This window comes from Dysidea avara, chromosome 1 (genome assembly GCF_963678975.1).
Source record: "Dysidea avara chromosome 1, odDysAvar1.4, whole genome shotgun sequence".
NCBI lineage: Eukaryota > Metazoa > Porifera > Demospongiae > Dictyoceratida > Dysideidae > Dysidea > Dysidea avara.
The window spans coordinates 19,911,920-19,929,158 of NC_089272.1; the positions used below are offsets into that span (position 1 = coordinate 19,911,920).

Sequence of the window (17,239 nt, forward strand, 5' to 3'; positions counted from 1 at the left end):
AAATGCATGTGTAGTTAAACCAATATTACAAGATAAAGACTGTACACACCTCATTCACATGCTGCAATTAAGATATATTGTTATGGACTCAAGACAACAGGACATGCAGGATTACAACAAGCCAGACACAATACCAAAGAACACTGCAGCTACAAAACAACCACTGAAAGACGAAGTTGTTGCAAAACACTTATCTAGATTTCCCACTCAATCAGCTATTTTAAAATATTGTTTGCCTCAGAAAGCATTTCTCTTATAGCCACCACAACACAGGAAAGGATAACTTTATGTATTCCTTTACCCAGGTTAGTGATAGGTCCAGTGGATGAATTGGCAATAAGCTGCCAATCAGTAAGACCTACAAAAACATATTTAATTATTAATGTACATAAAAGGCTGGTGTTCACCCATACCCGTTAGACAGTGGAAGACATAGTGAATCTCTTCGTACCACCTTCATTGTGACCAGTGTTGTGTGCAGGACATCTTTATCTTAACTTTTGAACTGCTCGTGGTCTGTGATACATTTTAGGCTGTCTCCGTTGGTGTATTCTGTCAGATGTTCTTTAAGTCCACCCATTTTGCAATAACACTGGCACTTGATCCCATTGGGAGTGGGCATACATTTTGCACACTCTCATCAATCTGCCATCCCCAAGCACTCAGTAAAGCTTTCCTGTTCTCTTAGGTCAGTTTATGACTTGCTACTATCATCCTATAACCAGCGTGCACTGGTTCAAACTGCATAATAAGGTTTACCACTTGCACTGTTACTGCTGCTCTCAGCCACTTCAGTACATAACTGGAACCAGTGATGTAAAACCGAAAGTTATCATGGCACCTGGATTGTACTACCTTCTACGGCAATATCTCTATAAGTAAATGTATCACAACTATAAATATTGATAAGCAAATTGAACTTCTCCTATACAATTAATTTTTACAAATATATATATAAAAGATTGACTTCAGTTACTCTTTAAGTATTGCAGTTATCTTGGCCTATTATCCATTTTCATCACAATATACTGTATGACATACTTCTACCCATCAGAAAACGGTAACCAGAATCCATAAATTTATACATTTTTTTTTACTTTGGTGGTCATGTAGAGAATGGAAACTGTATAGGTTAATGTAGTATGCAACTTATGGTCCTTCATACACCGTATACTTACATATCCTTATTGTAGTTCATGTATTCATATAGATGTGAGCAAACCATGCCTTAAGTTGCTCCAAAAGAACAAAGTGATCGCTGCTGTAAGTGCCAAATGGTATCAGTTGGGAATTGAGCTCCTGGAAGATGACAAAGTAGGACATCTAGCAAACATACGGGCAAACAACCACAATGTGACAGATTGCTGTTATGCAATGTTTACCTACTGGATACAAACTCAACCCAAAGCTTCGTGGCTTCAGCTAGTAGAAGCTCTGAGAGAACCAGGTGTTGAAATGAATGACATGGCTGAAACTGTGAAAGGGAAATTCATAGGTTTGTAAACTAGCATACTGTAATTAGCTTTTTTTCGTTGTAAAATTTTCATATGCAATATTTGTACGATAATTTTTTTACAAGATCAAACTACTCTAATAGAGCAGTCATTCACCAAAAAATTTTTACATAAAAATTTTTATCATGAAATTGTTTTGCACGAAAATAAAGTAAATTACGGTACATTATTGAGAACATGATGTTGTATTTCAATTGTAATACAATATAATTGTATGTACACACACTGTTACATAATAGTATGCTTACTTACATATAATATGTACACATTATCCATGCAAATGATCACCCTGTTATCAGTGTTGCTTTTACTGTTGGTGGTACACTGTATATGTCATTGGGCTCATGAATCCAGAGCAAAAGCGCTACCCAACATAGTTTTAATTGGAAAAACAAAATCACTTGTAAATCGCATGCTTCTTCTCCAAGTAAAAATATTCTTGCAGTGTATAAATTGCTTAAGCTATGTATCACCAATATATATATACGGACGACTCTCAAAATTTGCTTCAATTTCTCATTTTATTTTTCTTCTTTTTGTACATTTTCAAAGAATGCAAACACAATCAAAATGCAAATGAAAATGCTACATTTAAAGAGGTACCTATTGATAATGCAGTACGTATAACAGCACTCAAAATTTCAGCATAATCATGGTACTCACAATTATGCTCAGTATAATTATTTGCTCCACGTTTTTGCTAATAACTTCACTGTTCACATTAGGGAAAGATAAAAGTTAATTTTTACTTGTAAACAATATTTAAAATATTAAACTGTTGTTGGCTACTGAAAAATATCAATGTGACTGCTTCATATGTATGTAGTACTTCAATGAAACAGTTATGTCAATAATTGTATGACTGCCTTATCAAGAGTTCATACATAGTGTGTCGTGTGGCCCAAGAAGTCAGCGCCACACCGTGAGTATATTAACAGGAAGAAAAAAAATACAATTTTCACACCTATGTAGCTCTGTGATCGATTGGAACCAAATTTGCTAGAGACGTGCCACCCAGGTAGGGGAGTCTACATACCAAATTTGAAGACAATCGCGTCAGCCATTTCCAAGATATGAGCGAACAAAATTTCGTTTTAATTTCTTCGTTTTTTTCTGCTTCATTTCACACACTTCGCAAAATTCACCATAAAACACGAATGCGTGCTCGGATTGGGCTGAAATTTGGCACACTTAAAGGGCTCATTAAGGCGGATCTCCATACCAACTTTGGTAGGAATCCGATGAATATTCACGGAGTTATTACCGATTATTTGCGTAAAATAAGGTCGAAGGTCTGTCCTGCCTACATGGTAAACCCTTTGGAGGAATCAGTTGAAAATTGATATGTAGATAGAGCAACTATCGTAGGAGTGTCTTGTTGTGGTTTGAAAGGAATCGGAATAAAGACCTTGGAGATATGACACAAAACCCAACCTGTGTCAAAATTACACGATTGATTTTTATGAATAAAAAAACTATCAGTTTTCGTGTGTACCAGGCAAACCGCTTAGAGCAACAAGCTGAAAATCAGTATGTAGCTGGAATAATCATCATAGAAAGTCCTTGCAGTAGTACAGAAGAATTGGATTACAAATCACTGAGTTATGATTCGAAAGGCAACTACATGTAGCAAATGCAAGATCAAGATACTCTAATAGAACAGTCACCCTAATAAAGCATTCAGCTGCGTTTATAATTTACTCAATTATATTATATTGTAAGTTATTCTGTAGGGAATTCAGCTACAAACAAGTCACCCTGTAGTCAGATCAGCTAGAAGAAGGTACCTAATAGAGAGTTCAGATCACGCTGTAGAGAGTTGAGTTAGAAACAAGTCAACCTGTAGAGAGATCAGCTAGAAGAAGTCACCTTATAGAGAGTTCAGCTACAAAGAAACCACCATGTAAGAGAGTTCAGCTGCAAACAAATCACCTGTAGAGAGTTCAGCTAGAAACAAGTCACCCTGTAGAGAGATCAGCTAGAAACAAGTCACCCTGTACAGAGTTCAGCTAGATTAAGTTACATTGTAGCGAGTTCAGCTACAAAGAAACTACCATGTACAGAGTTCAGCTGCAAACAAATCGCCCTGTAGAGGATTCAGCTACAAGCAAATCACCCTGTAGAAAGATCAGCTAGAAGAAGTTACCTTGTAGGGAGTTCAGCTACAAACAAATCACCCTGTAGAGAGTTCAGCTACAAACAAGTTATCCGGTAGAGAGATCAGCTAGAAGGATCACCTTGTAGACAGTTCAGCCACAAAGAAATCACCCTGCTTCATGTTTTCTTCTTCCTGTGGTAAAGAAAAAAATGATAGGTAAAAAGCCCTAAACCTGGCCATAGGCCGGCTTTGGGGTATACAAATACAAAAAGAAGTGAAATCTAATCCAAAACAGCCAAGCTGTAAAAAAAAGAGTGCGGCCCTCAGAAAGGCTATGGTGAAAAAAGATGTGAAATCCAAGATGGCGGCCAAGAAATGGCTGTGATGGTAGGTTAATGGTAAAAATTTAATAACGACAATTCGGGTGAATTTTGTGCCAAGACCAAGCGGCACCAAATTCACCTGAGTTGTTGTTATTAAAATTTTTACCATTAACCTACCATCACAGCCATTTCTTGGCCGCCACCTTGGATTTCACATCTTTTTTCACCATAGCCTTTCTGAGGGCCGCACTCGTTTTTTACAGCTTGGCTGTTTTGGATTAGATAACCTTTAACACTGTGAAACTTCTATAATCCGACACTCATTGGGGTGAGAAAATTGTGTTGGATTAACCCATTAACAGCCATATGGTGGCATAGCATCATAACTCACTTATAGAATAAACTTTAAACTCGCTATAACTTGTAAAACGTGTTTCATAGAAATATGCGCTAGTACTGAAATGGACACGCCCATAGAGATCCCGTTTCTGGGATAAACAGGTCCTTCCCAGACTAATGTGCAATTGTTATGTAATAGCGTAAAGTGTAACCTGTTGCAATAGGCAAATTAAATCGTTCTTCGACTTAAAATCTACTAGCTGATAACAAAGAAAGCGTTATACATCGATGAGAAAAGTGAAGTTGACAGTCGGCTGTTTTATCCCAGATGTGGCATGGTGGACACGAGTGCAGATACGCATGCACAATAGTAGAAATCGGACAAATCACGAAGAAACTGGCTGTGTAATGGATTGCATTGTATGTGTATAAAATAGTTCTTTGGAGTGTAATACACTTTAGCAAATAGCTAGTTGGGATTCCATTGTTTGTTCGGGCTGGTTTTTACTGAAGTTTAGACTTTGTTGTCTAATAACTTCGTTGCGGTTACTGTTATGTAAACAAAAACAACACAGTCGACCTCCTTAGTTTATAGCAAGTATTTAGATATATGGTTACTAAGTAGTTCCGTGTACTAGACGGTTAGTATGGTGTGATTCGGCAAATCGGCCAGGGGTTCTGGAGAATTTGGCTGTCAATGGGCTAGAATTGGCTAGGATGTCAAATTCTTGAGGTAGTATTACATAACTGTAGAAACGCCTTTTTTGGTATTCAAAACAATGTCAGATTATAGAGGTATTCTGGATTATAGAGGTGTTGGATTAAAGTGTATTGTCAACTCTTTGTGTTATTGACTGTTGTAGTAAAGTATATTGATCTTTTTCTGTGACATTAATTTTTCATGCAGTTATTCTGTCTATTTTATGCTAGCCATTTCTTGATACTCCAGGGACCTGTTGTAATTCCACTAATCGACAGGTGCCTACATGAATAAATTATTTAACTGAGTAATCAATCATATATATGACTATATGATCCATTATGTGCACACATTGTGTTATATGTATCATGTACTGACTACTGATATATGTATAAAGTTGTGCTCGATAACTTTGGTATTGCATGCATGCAGTACTTAAGAATAATGCTGTTTCATCACTTATATCTGAAGGTTATCATCAGTCTGCTCCAGTTGATGAACATTTAAATGGTGAAAATAATACTACTACCAATCCAGGTTAGTAGTCATTCTTCAAAGTTGTACACATACACATTAAAGGGAGCAGTTTTAAATGTACGTACATACGTGAATCTTTTTTATACAGAACTATTATTTTCACTGTAAAGCTGAAAGATTCTAAGAAAGTAGTCTAATGGCATATCTTATATAGTAAAGTCTGGGCCCTATATAAAGTGCTCTGGGTGAGGTTTTTGCATGCAAGATTAGCAGTTAAATACTCTAATAGAGCAGTCATGGTATTCAACCAATTTAAAGCAGGCAATAGTGTAACAATCACAAAGCTGAATCATTTTTTGTCTTTCAATGCAATAACTGTATATAGTTAGTATTATAATTAGATTATTAACTTATCGTTTAGAATAATTTTCAAGGAAATATTATCAGACCCCCCATGTTGCTCACAGGCCCCTAGTTAGGTAGGACTTAATATGTGACCGGATCTACGAAAGGAGTCTTATAGCCTTTCCAAATGTATGTACTTGGTGATCCATAACTTGACTTGTGAGTATGGTACCAGCCTGAAATTTGGTCACCTTACACTCCTAACATAGCACTATTCCTGGATGTAATGTTAATAAGACAATAGGTTAAACACATGATGAGTTATACGACTTGTCAAACTTGGAAAGTTTGAAAGACTATGTAAGACCTCTTTGCAAATGCGGTCACTTATTGGGTTTCCTTTGGCAGCACGCAGTTACGTCAAACCAAAATTTGGTGGTCTAGATATACAAATCAGCAAATAAAAAGTTGAAGTTTTTATCTTGATGTATTAGTGTATGTGACCGGATCTGCAAAAACAGGACATAATCGCATATTTTTCGAATTCCTGTTTATCATATATTTATAGTTAAGTGTATCCACTGGCAAAGTTTCAATTTCATATGCCAACAACCTTGGGAGTTACAGCCCTACAAGTAGCAACAACAACAGAAAGATCGATTTGTACAGTAACTATAGGGAAAATAAATTACAGGCGCTTACAAAAACATTTGTAACTTACCAACGGATTGAGGTATGGAGCTGAAGTGTTCACCATCGTGTTCACCATGAATAGGGGATCAATTACTCAATAAGTTTTCCTTTACTCACCCTTCCTCACTGCATACAAAGGCAAAATTTGTGATGAAAAATTGATTCTGTACTATTGCTTCGAAGTGATGTAAACAAATGCTCATCACTCACGTATCCTTGGGTCTACTGCAACGAAACAAAGATTTTCCAACTCCTCTTGAGTAGGCAAATAAGATGATATCCTGTTGCAATAGGCAACAGGATATGATGTTAGTGCCTTCCTTTACTAAGAAAGAGGTGTTCAAAAAATTTATGGAATTTTTGCAATTAATATGCAAGTATTTCACCCAGTATATTCAATGCTTTATACTGTAAATTTAGGTTTGTGCGATTATTTCCTGCTTTCGCAGATCTGGTCATGTATATTGATATAAATTTTAGAGTTGTACTGATAATCGGATCGGTAATCGGTAGAAGCTGATAATTAGCTGTTTTTACCATAATCGGAAATCAGTTGTAATGGCTGTGGCCAGCAGATTATTAGTCTATTCAGCTTCAGCAACTGCAATACCACTGGAGGGCTGGTGTCAAAGGCTCTGGTATGTACTTGGGTAATTTGTTTATGTTTTGTGGTAACCACAAAGATAAACAGTGATGTTTTAGGCCCTAGCCCACTTGTCTGACTAGCAACTTTGATTGAGTTAAGTGTACAATTTACACAGAATTGGCTTTACTAGCTCTACTTTTAATGGAGTGTGCACAAGTGTAATTGTAGAGACCTGCAATCGGGTATCGGTTAACTATCGGTAAAATAGGGTAAAAATATATCGGATATCGGTTTTCCCTAAAAGGTGGGAATCGGTACAACTCTAATAAATTTTTCAGTGAGGCAAGGTAGTCAGGTCCACCCATATATTCTATGCACTGCAGAAAACAGCTATTAGACTATTACCAGCCCCTCATATAGAAAATTATAGTAGTCCAGTCCAGTGATTTTATACAACCGTATTCATGTAACCCGTAACCCTTTCAAGTGTGCCTTTTCAGACAACTTCACTGTTATACCCCCATCTCATACTTCATACTTGTTCTAAGCAATGAGTGTGTGCTTGCAATTTTAAGATCAGAAATCGCTTGTGGCTTGAATAAGATTATATGACTCATTGACTCAGAAGTTCAGAAGACAAGTGATTTGTGAAATTCTCAGCTATGTATAAATCCTAAAGCCCTTCCAAAGCTTCATTGCACATAATTATATAGCCAAATACAGGGGCAAAATTTTCAGACAGGGACCAAAATTTTTATTAAAAACTAATCTGCATGGAGATCAGTAAAAATTGTGGTTTTGGATTAATATTTGCTGGACCAAAATTTCCCTGACAGTTGATTGTGAAAGGCATTTGCAACACGCCCAGGAACCTGCATTTCAAACTGGTGCAAATAAACTATATTAAAGCACACTACCTGGAAGGTTAATCCACACTAAAACAGCCAAGCTGTGAAAAAATGGTGTGGCCTTAAAAAGCCTGGGTGGAAAAGTTGTGAAATCAAAGGTGGCAGCAATGGCTGCAATGACGTTAAAAGCTAATAACTTTTTAACAGTGCATGAAAAGTTTTAGCATTAATATCATTGCAGTGGCCACCACCTTTGATTTTGCGGTTTCTTTCACCCAGGCTTTTTAAGGCCACGCCATTTTCCACAGCTTGGCTGTTTTATGTGCTCTTTTTGTATTTTATAAGGCTGCAAAACACCAGCATATTGCTGACTTTAGGGGTTTGTTTTTCTCACATTTCTTCTCTCCTATACAGATACAATGATGATTATTGAAGGCAAACTCATAAATGTATTGTATTGCATGATTTACTTCAATATTTGGAAATCTAATTGTATTGTTCTTATAGAGTACACATGTTTGAGGACTTGTAGTAGAACATAATCTAGTACTTCTATTGGTAGATCTATCTGATACATTTTTTCTCAACATTTCTATGCACGTTTTCTACTCCATAGTGACTGCTCTATTAAAGTATCTGGATCCCATGATTTTACACTTGTTTGGTTTTTGTTTTATAACTTTGCAGCTGTAACTCTATTGCTATTCAAACTATTAAAAGGCACTGCTATGATGATCAGCCTATGTACACATTAATTTCCAAGTTACATGTATCCCCATACTCAGTTTAACCTGTAGCCGTGACAGAAGTTCGATCTTTTTTTACATGGATAAATGTTCATAAGTACTTGGATATTCATCAGATTCACAGCAAACTTGGTACATGAATTCACCTTTATCCGCTTTTCATTTGTGCCAAAGATCAAGGCAATTAAATTACACATTTACATTTATAACAATTTTTGGAAGATGTGCTAAAACAAATTGTAGCCCCTGTAGCAACTGTACAGCATAAGAAGGAAAAAAAGAAAACAAAGGAATTAAATTGAAGTTTTGAATGTTCATATCTCAAATGGCTGTTGTGAATTTAATTATATTTGCTGTGTGGCCTACCCTGCAGTTATTATACAATAATGGCGTAAGAGGGCATGGAGCTATGTATGTGTGAAAAGTTGTTTTCTTTCTTCCTGCAATATATTTACAGTGTGGTTCCCTGTCTTTTTTGGCCGCACTACCATGTGTCTTGATACAGGCTCTATACCACCTTCATTTTGCATACACTGGCTGTTTTTAGCATAATGGATTTTGCTCATGTAGGTGTAGAAAAGCAAACAAATATACAGTACAAAGAAACAAACACACCCAGAAAACAAATTCAGGATACCAGGCATGCACTCATAGCTGGCCTGCACCTGGCCACCTGGCCACCTGATGTTGAAAAATCTGTAGCAACTTATTAGAAGTGCATTAAATGTATGTTTGGCAATGCCAAGGCATTATGAGTCTTGTTCTTAGTCTATATTGTTTCACGGAAAATTGAAAACTTTTTCATGATCTCTACTATACAATACAGTAGTATTGGGTGATGTATACAAACATTTATTATGATTATGCAATTACGTACAGTGCAAAGTACTCATCACCATACTGTTTCAGAAGATTACTCAGACAGTCAAGTAGTAGATGAAACAGGTTAGTTGATTGTATTAGTGTTTATTAATAACTATGCATAATATGCTTACTCACAATTATATTACATACTGTGTATGTATATAATTGTACTTTGGGTGAGATTAGTGTACATCTACAAGTATAGCTAGTACATAGAAGGTATTTTCAATTCAAATAGGTATCATCATAATATGCGACCAAATTTTGGAAAACCATCAATATACGCACAACAGTACTTTTGTAATAAAACACATTTAAAAACTATGGGCAAAAAACGCAAGCTCCAGAAAATAATAATTATGCAAGTTTTTATTGCCTTGCTGGTGGGCAAATTAAGGCGCCAATGGATATATCCTGGGCATCATCGTGTTCGCCTGTCCATAGGGAGTACAAAAATCTTTGTTCATCTCCATACACGAAAAGATTCCAAAGTTACAGATGTTTGTTTACGTTGTGGTGACGAAAGAATTTACCAACGATCGTTTTTCAATGAAGTTGCCTTCCTTCTCAAACACAGAAGCATGCCTGGGGAAAAACCTATACCTTGGTGGATGCACAAATTCATAGCGAACACAATGAGCCAAGATTCAATTCCATACGTCGTTGCATCAGTGCGTTATGATGGTTTATGTAAGCGCCTATAGATTCTTTTCTCGATAGCTTCTGTACATATCAAATTATTTGCTCGTCCGGCTGTCTAGTGCTGTATTTCCAATGCTGCTTAACTTAGGAAGCTGAAACTTGGCTAGTCCATTCCTCTGTCCCTGTAGAAAACAAAGATCAAATAAAATGCATTTTGAAAATTGTGCGGATATTGACGGTTTTCTAAAATTAGGTCACATATACAGTACGGTAGTACTATATTACTGTACTGTATGTATATTAGGGTTTTTTGGCCAAAAATATCACCCAAAAACCAACTTCACTCAATCCTGATGCCTTGGCAGTGTTTAATAGTTATACCACAGTTGTGAGAGATTTGCTGATATAGACACCCAAAGCCCAAGTGTGCAGCCCAAGGGCTGCGGTTGTATAATATCAACAGATACCAAGCAGCCATGGTGAAAGAACTAACAAGAACTCATCCCGTTTGTTTTATGCAATAACATCTGAAGCTCAATTGTGGTTTTAATAACGTGGCTAAAAGCCACCATAACGTTATCTATACGTTAAAACATCATTAATGCGTTACTATGCTTCAATGTGTAATGTTAGAAACACTATTGGGATAGTAAGTTATTATATTAAGTTAAGTACTTAGGACTGTAAGTTACTAACCTATTTCAGCATAGCAGTAGTAGTTTTGCCGTTCTGTGGTCTGTTCAAAAGCTGATACACGGTGGGTAGAAAGACGCATCCACGATCACCCAAACAATTAGTTTGTGCCTTCATTATCCTTTACTAACAGCCAACTAGTCTATGTTAGCAAATATACTCAGCTTGACAACCACTAAAAAAATGAGTCCCACAATACAAAAAAATGAAATAAAAAAAAACAATAAATAAAAAAAAACAATACAAAAAGCTCTATGTCGCTCAATGTAACAAGTCAAAGCGTATCATTTCTTTGAACTGGCTGGGCATCAAAGTCATTGGCAAACCGCTTTGCCATGAGATTTCCCAGGCAATATGCAAGTTAAACCCCAAGCGGCGCCTTTGAACGCCCATGCTAAAGTGGTACTGTATATCAGGAAAAATTTGCCGTCAAAAAAATTTCATCGCTGGCTGTATCAACAAAAATAAAAACAATGAATCATTTTTAACTATACAAATAATTTGCGCGTACAGATAGCTATTAACGTTAGGTATTCATTTAAAAACTTTTTCATCAATTATGCCAGTGACAAAAATTTGTTGCATTGACATTTTAATAGACGAAAATTTTCTATGCCAAAATTTTCCTGATTTATGATATATTAGTTAGATATAGCCAAGCCCAAGATGCCTTCTATACAACCCTAAATGCTTCCAATAGATTGCTACAAAATTTAAAGCATGGAATTTTTTACTGACTGTCTAACTGCCTGCCCTGCCCCCTGCCTACCCTGCCTGCCTGCCTGATGCTTTCAGACAAATATAACTCAATAACAGCTAAGGCTAGGGGCTTGATTATTTATTGATTGACATCACCTCAGCCGAACAAGTGTTTTTTGGCATACCACAGTACATACAGTGCACACATGATGGACTTACCTAATTTCTCCTCCTTTCTGTCCAATTTCTTTTTTGTTGACAGCCCAAGGTGTTGATTTTCGGTAGCTTGATGGCTTCCCTACATTTGTAAGCAGGAATCGTCTATTTTCTGTGATGACTGGATTGATTGCAGACTCGCTTCTTCTACTGTTTTTCATTTGTAATGCTGTGAAACAGGTTGAAATAACTGAAAGTGAAGTATAATGGCAACTTCACTTTTGAGTCAGCAATTGATAGTTGGGGTGTGTGTTCAGTCAAAACATTACCTCTGGTGCCATCCATTTTTTTGATGCAGTATGCGTGGGCTCACCAGTCATAATAATGTTCCTTAAAGAAACTTGGAGTGAAGATCAAATCAAAAAATGGTGCTATATATATTTGCCACACAGAACAGTTTACACAACCACGGTGCTATATGCATGACCACAGTGCTATATTGGTAACCGCAGTGTTACATCGAGGTAGTTATAGTACTGTGGTAGGCAGAAGACAATTAGTCACGCGGCGCCCGACCCTAAAATTGAGACGGCAAGGACTATTAAGTGGAGAAGAAACCACCTAAGAGGCAGAGAAAAAAGATTTCAGAGGGTTTTTAAGGTGCATTTATATCCAGAGCGAAGTCGATTGTTTCACTGAAGGCTTGCTTGGTGAGTCTTGAATAGTTTCACGCACGTTTCATTCAAGCTCCAGCTCTTTCGTGCTATATTTTTTCATATAGCACTCATGGCAATGCTTTAGCTAATACAAAAAAGTAAACAAATAAGTATAAGGAAACATTTTAAGAATTTTAAGTTCCATAAAAAGTAGGGAAACAAGGGGAGGTCACCTACACCTGCAGATATACTAGTGGACATATATATCCACTAGTACAGCATCAGAAATAAGCTTCCCTTGTTATATGACATTTCTATAGTCACGATGTTGAAAATTCCAATTCTTTTTTGTTTTTGTACTTTTTATTAACATAAATGCGACTAGTAAACCAACGCATACTGCATAAAAAGCTAGAATGCACCAGACATATTACAAAACAGATTTCTCAACTGAATGTTCACCTTGGTCAAGACACACGATAGTGTCGTGCGGCCCAAGAAGCCGGCACGCCACACCGTGGGTATATTGACAGGAAAAAAGAAAACGTCATATTCACACTTTTGTATCTCAATGATCCCTTATCCGAATGGAACTAAATTTGCTACAGAGTTGCCCACCAGCCAGGGGAATGTACATACCAAATTTGAAGAAAATCACACCAACCATTTCTGAGATACCAGCTGCCAAAATTTCACTTTTTTTTCTTTGTTTTTTTTTCTTCTTTTTCGTCTTTTCTCACACTTGCAAAATTTGATATAAAATGCAAACATGTACTCCGCTCACCTTGAAATTTGACACACAGAAAGGGAGTCCAAAGGCAAGTCCTAGCATAAAATTTGGTGCAAATCCGATGAATGGTTCGGGTGTTATGACCGATTATTTGTGTAAAACAAGATCGATTTGTTGTCATGCCTACAGGGTAAACCACTTCATGGAATAAGTTGCAAATTGCTATATAGATGGAGTAACCATCGTAGGAGTGCCTTTTGGTGGTTTGAAAGGAATCGAGGTAAAGACCATGGAGATATGACCCAAAACCCAACCTGTGTCACAATTATGCGATCGATTTTTATGAATAAAAAGTATTAGTTTTTATGCCTACTAGGCAAACTGCTTAGAGCAATGAGCTGAAAATCGGTGTATAACTGGAATAATCTTCATAGAATGTCCTTGCAGTAGTACAGAAGAATTCGATTACAAACCACTGAGTTATGATTCAAAAGCCAACTCCGTGTAGCAAATGCGAGATCGAGATACTCTAATAGAACAGTCACCCTAATAGAACATTCAGCTAATTTATTTACTCCATTATAGAGTTCTATTACATTGCAAGTTATGCTGTAGGGAGTTCAACTGCAAACAGTTAAACTTATAGACAGTTCAGCAAGAAGCAAGTCACCCTATAGAGAGTTCAGCTACAAATATATTGCTGTAGTGGTTCAGAACATTACAAGTCACACTGAAGAGAGTTCAGCTATAAACAAGTCATGCACCCTGTAGAAAGCTCAGCTACAAACAAGTTGCTCTGTAGAAGTTCTGCTACAAACAAGTCTCCATGCAGAGAGTTTAACAACCAAAATCCACCATATAAAGATTTCAGCTTTACTAACAAGTTACTCTGTAGAGAGATCAGCTAAAAATAAGAGAGAGTTCAGCTAGAAAACGTCACCTTAAGAGAGTTCAGCTACAAACAAATCACACTGTAGAGAGATCAGATAGAAGAAGCCACCTTGTAGCGGGTTCAACTGTGAAGTGATCACCCTAGAGAGAGTTCAGCTAGAAAAAAAAATCACCCTGTAGAGAGTTCAGCTACACAGAAACCATCCTGTAGAGAGATCAGATAGAAACAAGTCACCTGTAGCGACATCAGTTACAAAGAAACCATCCTGTAGAGAGTTCAGCTACAAACAAATCACCCTGCAGAGAGTTTGGCTACAAAAATTCACCCTGTAGAGTATTCAGCTACAAACTGTAGAGTGTACAACTAGACACAAGTCACCCAGTAGAGAGATCAGCTACAAGAAGTTACATTGTAGAGAGATCAGCTAGAGGAAATCACCTTGCAGAGAGTTCAGCTACAAAGAAGCCATCCTGTAGAGAGTTCAGCTACAAACATATCACCCTGCAGAGAGTTCAGCTACAACCACATCACCCTGCATAGAATTCGGCTACAAAGAAACCATCATGTAGAGAGTTCAGCTGCAAACAAATCACCCTGTAGAGAATTCAGCTACAAACAAATCATCCTGTAATGAAATCAGCTAGAAGAAGTCACCTTGTAGGGAGTTCAGCTACAAAAAAAAACCACCCTGTGGAAAGTTCAGCTGCAAACAAATCACCTTGTAGAGAGTTCAGCTATAAACAAGTCACCCTGTAGAGAGATCAGCTAGAAGAAGTTACCTTGCAGAGAATCCAGCTACAAAGAAACCATCATGTAGAGAGTTCAGCTACTAACAAGTCACCCTGTAGAAAGATCAGCTAGAAGAAGTTACCTTGTAGAGAATTCAGCTACAAAGAAACCATCAAGTTGAAAGTTCAGCTACAAACAAGTCACCCTGTAGAGAGATCAGCTAGAAGAAGTTACCTTGTAGAGAGTTCAGCTACAAAGAAACCATCATGTAGAGAGTTCAGCTACAAACAAATCACCCTGTAGAGAGGTCAGCTACAAACAAGTCACACTGTAGAGATATCAGCCAGATACAAGTTACCTTATAGGGATCAGCTACAAGCAAATCACCCTGTAGAAATATGTGTTGGAAACAAATCACCATGTAGAGAGTTCAGCTAGAAACAAGTCACTCTGAAAAGAGTTGAGCTACAAACAATGGGAGTTTCAGCTACAGTTCAGTTATGTATAAGAAGTCACCTTATTACCTACAGTATGATTATCTTTCATTGTTAAATATACAAATATTTTTAATCATACAAAAACTGTACACAACATTTCATCCTTTGTTCCACAATTCCTGCAGAAAAGAAAAAAAAAGTTAGAAGGAAGCACCAAAGCCAGTTAATGGCCGGCTTTGTGGCTTGCAATACAAAAAGAAGTGATATCTAAACCAAAACAGCCAAGCTGTAAAAAAAAAGAGTACGGCCCCCCAAAAGGCCAGGATGAAAAAGATGTGAAATCCAAGGTGGCTGCCAAGAAATGGGTGGCTGCCAAGAAATGGCTGTGATGGTAGGTTAATGGCAAAAATTTTAATTACAATAATTCAGGTGAATTTGGTGCCAGATCCTAGTGGAGGAGGCAACGCAAATTCACCTGAATTGTCGTAATTAAAATTTTGCCATTAACCTACCATCACAGCCATTTCTTAGCTGCCACCTTGGATTTCACATGTTTTTTCATCCTGGCCTTTTTGGGAGCCGCACTCTTTTTTTGCAGCTTGGCTGTTTTGGTTTAGATTATTATTTACTGAAAACATAGTGGCCATTCTGCTTTGTTTTCTGTTATGTTCCACCTGTTGCATAGTGCTACAAATGAACAACACTAAAGGAAATGCCTATCTAGTCTCTACAGAAATGGCATGATTGTCATCGCAAGGAAGCCAACACCGAATCAATACCTACACAGTAGTGGAGAAAGAAATGAGACACAAAGGAGGACAAAGGTACATTGTAGCTTTGGTAGTTGGTTGGTGAAAAGGCACGTCTCACTACATCAAACAGTGAATAAATCAAGCCTGTAGCCTTTATAATTGGGTTATACCACCAGAATCAAATCAAATCAAACAATCATGAGGTTAGTTTGTCTGAATCAAGCGATCAAGTAGTCCTTTTAAAGATGCCAAAAGGGGCTATGTTGGGCTTGATTGCTTGACAGTTTAGTATTAAAGCATCACAAGTTCTCATTTTGCTAGCAGTTAAGTTAGTTTAGTAAAGTTAAATCAAATGATCAAGCTGCATTTTAGTTGGTAAAATACTTGACTCCAGTTACAAATGGTTCTACAAGACTGTCAGTATACCATCCCTTGTTGGCTGAAGGTATCAGTTAGTAGTCAGTTAGTCAGTAAAAATTGATTTTAAAAATCCATAGAAACTTGTTGGGGTCGCTCTGGGCTCATGTTTGGGTTTGATTTTGTCTAATCAATACTGCCAATCTGTTTTGATAGAAAGGTGATATATTCGGGCAGCTTATCCAAACCTCGGTTATTCAAACACCTCGATTATCTGAATTCTAAAAGCGACTGTATGTATTTCATCCTTTGGAGTAACTGCATGTTCTAGTAGAATGGAGCTCTGTATATAAATCCATGGTAAATATCCAAACAAATTCACTATTATCTGAACACTTTTGTCTTATTCTAGAAACAATGCTGTTAGTGTTCACTGTATATACATCTAATCCAAAACAGCCAAGCTGTAAAAAAACAGTGCAGCCCTCAAAAAGGCTATGGTGAAAAAAGATGTGAAATCCAAGGTGGCGGCCAAGAAATGGCTGTGATGGTAGGTTAATGGTAAAAATTTTAATAACGACAATTCAGGTGAATTTTTGTGCCGCTTGGTCTTGGCAAAAAATTCACCTAAATTGCCATTATTAAAATTTTTACCATTAACCTACCATCACAGCCATTTCTTGGCCGCCACCTTGGATTTCACATCTTTTTTCACCATAGCCTTTTTGAGGGCCGCACTGTTTTTTTACAGCTTGGCTGTTTTGGATTAGATTTCATTTCTTTTTGTATTTGTGTACCACAAACTTTGGGACTTTTTTAACCTGTCTTTTTTTTCTTTACCACAGGAAGAAGAAAAGATGAAGCAGATGTACTTTAAATATTTCTGATTTTATCAGTAAATGTACAAATTATATATATAATACATATATTTATTACAGAACTCTCCATGGTGGTTTCTTTGTA

At 37.0% G+C, this 17,239-nt stretch overlaps 1 protein-coding gene across 5 annotated transcripts in view; it reads left to right on the plus strand.

Annotated features, from left to right (window-relative positions):
* Nucleotides 1-17,239, plus strand: part of LOC136258580 (uncharacterized) — a 43,080-nt gene that overhangs the window by 20,296 nt on the left and 5,545 nt on the right. For all 5 annotated transcript variants that reach the window (XM_066051930.1, XM_066051924.1, XM_066051936.1 and 2 more), the window contains 3 exons: nt 1,211-1,495; nt 5,446-5,511; nt 9,549-9,614. In XM_066051930.1, the coding sequence (XP_065908002.1) occupies nt 1,211-1,495; nt 5,446-5,511; nt 9,549-9,614 (417 nt within the window). The remainder of the gene's footprint in view (nt 1-1,210; nt 1,496-5,445; nt 5,512-9,548; nt 9,615-17,239) is intronic.